The sequence below is a fragment of the Amphibalanus amphitrite genome, unplaced genomic scaffold (genome assembly GCF_019059575.1).
Source record: "Amphibalanus amphitrite isolate SeventyFive unplaced genomic scaffold, NRLGWU_Aamphi_draft 000192F_arrow, whole genome shotgun sequence".
In the NCBI taxonomy this organism is placed as follows: domain Eukaryota; kingdom Metazoa; phylum Arthropoda; class Thecostraca; order Balanomorpha; family Balanidae; genus Amphibalanus; species Amphibalanus amphitrite.
In genome coordinates this window covers 89,302-97,556 of record NW_024881687.1, presented here as the reverse complement: position 1 = coordinate 97,556, position 8,255 = coordinate 89,302, and the positions used below count along the sequence as shown (strand labels likewise).

The following is an 8,255-nucleotide window of genomic DNA, read 5'->3' as shown; positions in this document are numbered from 1 at the left end:
TGGCTAAAAGATGGTTTAAAATTGTTCCACACTCAGATTTGCCAACACTTGCTCTGTGTTTTAAACAAATAGTCACAGACTCTGAGACTAGTTATTGAGTATTAACTGTTTGAAGCATCAATGCACACCCTACATGCAGAGTGAGAGGACGGACACTGGGCCCATAATTTGAAATGCCATTTCCAATATCCCCAGTGTCATTCGCCATTCAGCGGCCTGTGTCGTGAAGAACGTCCCACCAAACAGACCAGCTACTGCACGGGTAGGCTGCGCCGCAATGCACTCATGCGTTGCGGCACAGCATACCCGCAGCCGCTTGTCTCCTAGCCGGTCGCCTGCGCTGCATTTCTCCGGACTTCGAGGGATGGGTGCTAATTGCTAATCAGTTATCAGATTATCTTGTCATATAATACTTTCGGCGACTTATCTCGTCTGTGTGACATCCAACTGAGACGCACCGGGACCACGTCTTTCCGACGGATATGTGCACACTCCGGGCCGTTTCAAAGTCAAATACCTCTGACTGGTCGGTGAGAGCGGACCGACGATGGCCAGCGGCCAGGCCGCCGTGTGCGCTGCGTCGGAGAGCGGAGGTAAAACATTTGGCAAGCGGCGGGAGCAGGAATAAAGTGGTCAGCTGGATGGCAGCCACCGCCAGCCGCCCGCGGCCCGGGGCGCAGGGTGTAGCCAAAAACTAAAGCGGCTCCGTGACGACGGCAAACCCGAACTGTAAGTCGGCATTTTATACCTATGATATGAAGAGATGTTAAATATAAAAACATGCGTATTAATATCCAATAATTATCCGGAGTTGTTCCTTTATCGGTGCAGCATTATCCTAAATCGTCTTATGTCGTTTATCAAACTATGACCGCCTGTCGTCAGTTGAGTTCAGGACCCGCGGCCACGTCATAGCATGACAGCAGGTCACCAGTTATCCCTGCGCCGTAAATAAGCGCAGCAGGCTACCCGATAGGTGCCACTAAATCACAGGCCTCGGCCCTGCCCTAAGTGTCCCGGCGTCGGCGTCCCGGCTGTTTACGAGCCGTGGCTCGATTGACCAGACTGTTAGCGCGGGGACGGCGCCGGTACCTGTTTAACTCTTCCACCGTTCATTTTCATCGGCCACGTGAACAGGTGTAAGCGATGTCGAAGACTCCAGCGCTGCGACAAATCGTTCTGCGCAATCTTGATCAGCTCAACTCAGGTGGATGCTTTTAGCTCGACCCGACCCCGCTCGAGTTGAGTCGCTGAAGATGAAGAGGCACTTTTTACAGATCGGGCTGTTTTATTTTGATTTGATTTGAAGACATTTGGCTTTACCCTTCCTCCCAGTGGTATCATCTTACTGAGCTCAAAACTGAAATAGAGAATGTGGATGGCTGCTCAGTTGCTATAATAGCCGTAGTCGTTATACCCGGTAAATGGAGTCGTAATTGATAGCATTGTGTTTAGCCATGTTGCAGCAGTGTTGAATCATGTCACCGTCGTTCTAGCAAGCTGCTGATGATAGTGTTCATGACAAACGGCGAAACCACGGCTCATAACACAGCATTCCAAGAGCTTTTCATTCGGGTATACGGATATACAAGTCTAAACTGGAACACGAATGGAAGGAGCAAGCAGACCACCCCGGAGCTCAAATTATCAGTCGATGAGTATGGGTCAGATATAAGAAAGCGTCAACTGGGCGGCAAAATATATCGAACCCTACATATAACTAGCCAAGGACAATTTGATCCGGACTGCTTCATTTCCCTCTCCACTGCCTGTCCTGTCGCGGAAAACGCCTCGCAAGTCTCAGCGCTCGGCACAGCGCTTCGCGACGACTCACACAGCATCGCGAGTCTCGAACGCTTGGCACAGCGCTTCGCGACGCATCTCACACCGCCTCGCGAGTTCCAAACGCTCAGCACAGCGCTTCGCGACGCCGCACGGCGCACACATCATTTCGCAAATGTTCGAGCGCTCAACATGGCTTACTCAGTTATGCACTCGGAAGTTAGTAACATTGCGCAGTCTGGCATCCTCCTTGCCAAAGATTTTTGTTAGCGTGCGCTTCACCTTGCGGCTCGCACGCACGATGCCCTTGTTGCGCGTCCAATTGTGCTCCTTCTGCGGCTCGTAGGAGTCGCGCTTCAGGCGTAGCTGGTGCAGGATTCCCACCAGCAGCTCGTCGCAGTTGTGGTTCATGCCCACGGAAATTTCGATAAACTTGGCGTTGTAGGAGCACGCCAGCTCCATACCGTCTGGAACGGAAAGTCGGGTCAGCGGCACGCCTGACGAAACAGAACCGAAATACCTCTCGTCTTCTATGTAGAAACGCCTGACACATTTTTATCAGAATATTTTTTACGTTGTAATCCAAAGAAAAAATATCGTTTAACAAACGCTCGCATAAACGATAACACGCGCGAACGTTCGTATCAATGCCTTTAAATACTTGACGTCTCATTTTAAGACCTCTGTAAAACAGCAAGCACACAGGTGTGCGAGGTCTATGGAGTACACATGTTTCAGTGCAGACTCGTTGTAAGCGTCACCCCACTCTAATTCCTCCCCCCCCCCCTTCCCTATCACGACCCCCGTGAGTCAGCCGACTGCGGTCGACCAGCAGCGAACTCTGCAGTCGGCCGTCCACCATGAGAATTTACGCCTCATTAGTAACACGCGAGCCACTCGCCGGCCCTCGGAGACCCATTTATAGTTACGATGTCTGCAACGACCCCAAATGGGAGCCAATTGTCAGTGAATCAGACAGAACGAACAAATTTTACTTAAATAAAACACTGCATAACCTAAGAACATTTATCACGCGATCATGATCAGCATAACGAGATCTACGGGATTATCTGATTACTGATAAGCATACCCAGCTGCATATTCCTGCCACGAATAAGCATAAAGCGATAAGCATAAAGCATAAAGCTGGCAATAAGCATAAAGCGATACAGAATGATATATGGTCGCAAATCAGCTGTCCTGTTTCATCTACGATTTTTCACGTCTTTTAGTGCCAGGTATCGAGCAGTCGTGGCAGGGTGGTCGCAAAGTCAGCCCCGGTCCCAGCTGCTGAGCATCGCCTTGCGCATCTCTGCGCCAACCGGTCGCTCGTCCGCGCTAGACACGCCGTTGTTAGTCCGCTAAATCTGTCGGCTGTTTACGAGCCGTGTCAGAGGCAGCGTTCAGGAGCCGACCCGCACCGCCGCGGGGCCCGCACCGGCCCTATTCAGGTCACGTGGCTGCGTGTCATGCTATTGGCACACCGCGTCACGCCACCAACTGATGCTTTGTGCCGTGTTTGTGTTGCTACGGAGCCGCTAGCAGTCAGGGAGTGGTCGTGCCATGCATTCAGTTGACTTTGCGTGTCATTATGATACGATGGGCTATATGGGTCGTGTGTTGCTTCTTTCATTACCGCTGTCCGCTGATGATAAGGTGTTATTTTACTGAAATTAATCCTATCTCAACATGTTATTGGTAAGTTGAGTTATGAGACGTTTGCATATGCGTTGCCTTGCAAGTCCACGCCATCCTGCTTATATCTAAACGGAAGAAAACTCTGACACGAACGTGGAATTCGATTTCCCAGATGAACAAAATAATAATTCAACTTTGGTTGTCACTAAACTTGCCTATCCTTCCTACTTGAAATTTAAGTCTATAAAGACGTCAGATCGCCTCATTACTCACTGTCATAACATTTTTGATTGGCGCATTTCCCGTCTATCTTAAACTATCTATCATCATCAGTGCCCATGTACTGCTGTTTTTTTTAAATCCAATCAAATAAGTTCAGCGGTAGCCACTAAGCAGTGAAAATAGTTATTCGTGAATCCATCCACTAATATTCCCCGCGGTTCAGACTGCACTCCCATTATGAGATCCAGCTGATGTTGCGAATTTCTGCGTCTCCGTCTGATCCCCACCGCTGTTGGCCTGGTCAGCGCTCGTCAGCCCGTCCGACAAACAAGTCATTCCCTCATACTGACATCCGGATCCGTCTATCCCGGAACCGAGCCTCCTCAACAGGCAATCTGGTCCCTGCAGCCGAGGGCTCTTGTCAAAAATTCAACTGCTGATTGAGTGAATCATTGAGTGGAGTATCATTAGCCGTCACTGAAGCGAAGCGGGTTTACAAGCTCGCTAGTCGAGAGGCTCTCAGAGGTTTCGTCGTCCTGATCAGTGATCACTCCATTCGATGATTTGCATACTCTGTGCCCTGCGGAAGCTGATCTAACCCCAACAACGTGTATCACTCCCAATTTACTCAGCGTTGGGCAACGCGCTTTCGCAACACTATCAGAGGCACCTTGCACTTCTGGCACGATCCCGTGTGGCCCACATCTGACCCCGGTTGACCTCAGCACAACTCCCTCGGGTAGAAACTCACCTAACTCATCAACGGCACGGCTGCGGACCACGTCAATCTTGTTGCCGACCAGCACGAGGCAGCGGTTTCTGAGCAGGTCGAGCGCTTGCAGTCGGGAGAGCTCATCCTCGGCTCGCTCAAAGCTCGACTTGTCAATTACCGAGTATACGACAGCTAGGGCGTCCGGTGGATGCGAGTTGGTGATCTCCGACTGTGGAAGGGTCGCAGAGGTCAAGGGTCATTAGTGGTCACCACTACTAAAGACACAGGTCAGCAGAGGTCATGACCTATCATGACGATCGCATGGTGAAATGGGTTACGGCAGACGTGAGTGCAGAGGTCAGGAGTTACCCTAAGGCCCATGGCTGGTTGCTAGCGCTGTGAAGTGACGCACAACAGGCTCGGCAGTCGAGTTGATGCGCTAAGTGCTGATGGCGGAAGGTGTTCTCCGCAGACCAACCTGGCCTGTTGCCGGGCTTTCAAACAAATTGGCATCGAGAGGCTGTGCCTGGGATGTGTAATCCACTGAAATATGCATGTGATATGTGTAATGCCTATGGGATATAAAACTGAATGCACTCCTAATATTTGGGTGTTCAATAACTGGTTTTGATAGTTGCACGTGGGCTATGTCGAACTCGACTTGAATTAAATGTAAAACGTCATAACTTATCGATCAAAATAACCAGCAAATATCATTTCACAGTTTACATTAGGGATGTGACCCCAGCCCAATATTTTACCAATAATTCCCAATCATGATTTCTCAAATCATGAACAAAGAGTCCGTATTCTAAGCTCCCAGGCCAGCTTTGCGCCCCGAAGCAGTTACTGTGACGTTTGCGTGACCTCAGGTCTCCGAGAAGGCACGGTTCACGTCACGACACGGCCGGACGACACGGTTACCTCGTTAGAGGCTCGGTCACAGCTCGATTAGCGATCCGCCATCAAACGATGTAGAGATAACATGCGACAGTTGCGGGATGGGGTTTGTGCAGGTCATGAGATTAAACGGTTGGAACTGCTTGAAATGACATTGAAAAGTGAGTGTTTTTAGAGGTTTATCCAGCTGATATACACAGTAATATACCTGGCTGTGGGAGTTAGGAAACATGGCAGTAGTGAAGACTTTTAAGGCACTGTGATAACTGCCGTAATACCGTTATTTATTGGTGTACGTATAGACTTTTGTATACCGAGGACCATAGATCTCGGCATACAGAGGTCTATAACGTGCGTAATTATTATAGGCAAACACCTTACTTTGTTTAACTTTGTTATATAAGAAGGACGGAGACTAAACTTAGAAAAACTTGGAACGTTTCTGGCTTTATTTGGCGTTACCACACGCCTTTTAATTTGATATGTGCCAGACCAGACGAAAGTCAACGATGACAGTCTTGTCCAGTTTCATTTGTGCAGGCTGGCTAATTCTACAAATACCCATATAAAGTAAAAGAAAGCGATCACAAACGGACTGAGGCCGGCCTCATCCACGACTCCGCGGGTGACGTGTGTTACGTGGCAGCAGATCAAGGGCTTTGGGAACGGCACACGCCCAATTATCTCTCCGGCGAACCGTAACTCGCGGCGCCAACTCACAGATGTCAGAAACAACTCACGGATGCCAGAGACGGCTTACGGATGTCAGAAACGGCTCTCGGATGTCGAAAGATGTCAGAAAATCTGGCAGATGTCAGGGGGTCCGCATCAATGGCCATGTAAAGTTTATGTGCATCAGAAACAGTTTATTGTTTGTGTTCACGTTTCAAGTATAAAAATTAGCGTTGATGTCGAAAGGTCAGAAGGTGAATTAGAGCGCTACAGTTGGCGTCGAAGGAGGGAATTACATCATCGACGAGAAACACTAGCGATACAAGAAGGACATTGTGTGAGAACTGAGAGCAAATCAACGTAGGTAGGTGTTACAGTGAAGTTGAGAAATCAGTAAGTTTGCATACTGTTATCGTATAGTTTGCATTCATGATCAACCAGGGAGTATGAAAATACAGGAACCATATGGGACCATCCCGAATATTCCTTTGTGACCTTTCCATTGTGGGACGTGATGTGACGCATGGGATGGTGGAAAAGTTTTACTTTGAACTGAATTCTTAGATAGACCGAGTTGCTTACATGAATAATGAATAAATAGACGCATTATTAGAAGCCAATGATCAATATTTGCATCCTACCCCATGCCGTTTATTCTATCGTAGCCTGTTGACCAGCACGTAGGCGCATGATATCAGACATAACACCGCCTGACGTCACATGTTGAGCCAGCAGGTGACGCCGGCTGGTCGCCGGAAGTATAACACGGCCTCAGGCGGGACAGCTGACGTCAGCTGTGATTTATCAGTCCGCGTCAGTGATGATTTATCAGTCCGCCACAGATCAGGGTGAGTGATGGCTCCAAACAGGCGGCTGTAGCCAAGCCGTGACCGTGACCGCGAGTCTATAAGAATCCTGGTCGTGACCGCACCCGTGACACTCACCTTTGGGTTCGTGATGTTGAGGAAGCGCAGCTCTGACTCCTCGCCATCCAACTCAATACAGACTGTCTGCTCGTCCGAGCCGCCATCTGTCGGCAAAATGACGTCACTGGTAACAACATGACGTCATCGATAACAAAATCACGCATTGATAGCAGAATGACGTCACAGTTAGCGTGCGTTTGATGTCTGTTCCACCGGCGGCAGAGTAAACGTTTGACGGCATTACTGCCGTCCATCGTCCGCCTTGACTGCGTCTGTCACATGGGTGGCCGATGAGAAAATAAACGGTCCAATTCACGACCGCCTCTCGTCCATGTTACGACGTCGGAAGAGCTGTTATCGGCCGCCAAACAACGGCGCCCGTTTGTATCCAGAGCTGGGCCGAAACACAGGGTGTGACACGAATGAGCAGAGAGATAAATTGGCGCCCCGTTCAGAATGGCTCGGCCAATCTGGCACTATGTCCGCAGGGAAATGATATAACTGGGAGACGAGAGGATATGCGGAAGAGAAAGAATGTGTTGTTTTCCTGGTATTACATTCGCAGCGTTGCAAGTTTGTACCTTTGAGAGAAACAGGCAGAAAGTTTTGCAGGGAGGCTGCGATAGGAATGGGGAAAGGAAGGTAATGCAGCTAATAGGGTAATGTGAAGCGGAACAAATGCATCTGGCACTGCCGCAGGACTGAGTTTAAGACACAATGTCGAAAGGAGAAGTTACCCTGTGGGTCGGTGCTTTTCTGTCTGTCATGAATAGTGACTTATCAGAGCTCGGTCGACTCGATAATATATGGGTTCAAGTTATCTATGAATACGGTGATGTCATGAGAGTAATAATATATCATTTAGAGGAGCTAGCTTATGGCAGGTCTGGGACGCATTAAACAGACCAACGGTCAAAGACAACATATAAATCGCATGTTTTGCAGGCAGCAACAAAAAGCACTAAATTCAAACGCAGAGATGAGTTTCCCACTTCGCCAGCTGCGGCGGGCGGCCGGTAAGGTCATTTGGTGTCGACCTGAGCTGGCCGGATGCCACCTGTCCGGCAGCAGCACCGGCGGCGGGCCGCGGGCCAAGGGCACGAGCGGCCGACCTGAATCCAACGCCTCCACCGCCATTCCTCGCGAGGTCGCGGACGAGCGGCGCAGCACGCGGCGACACAGCGGTGCACCTGTTCGAGGGCACGGAGCGAGGAAGCGGGACACCACGACATGAGGGAAACAGGAGCCACGACGGGACACCGCGACATGCGGCCTGCGGGGAACAGGAGCCGCAACGAGAAACCGTGACTTGTCGAGAAACTGGAGTCGCAACTGGAGGGACAGTGCGGCCCGTGTATGAGAGCTACGGCCGGCCGAAGTACCGAGGATGACGGGAGTTTCGA

General features: G+C 50.0%; 1 protein-coding gene across 1 annotated transcript in view; it reads right to left on the bottom strand.

The window, feature by feature from the left end:
* Positions 1–1,268: 1,268 nt before the first annotated feature.
* Positions 1,269–8,255, bottom strand: part of LOC122384494 (GTP-binding protein RAD-like) — a 39,377-nt gene continuing 32,390 nt past the window's right edge. Inside the window, exons 3-5 of the mRNA XM_043371941.1 lie at positions 6,871–6,956; positions 4,394–4,583; positions 1,269–2,249 (exon numbers count right to left, since the gene is read on the bottom strand). Coding sequence (XP_043227876.1) covers positions 1,984–2,249; positions 4,394–4,583; positions 6,871–6,956 — 542 coding nt within the window. The 3' untranslated portion in view covers positions 1,269–1,983. The remainder of the gene's footprint in view (positions 2,250–4,393; positions 4,584–6,870; positions 6,957–8,255) is intronic.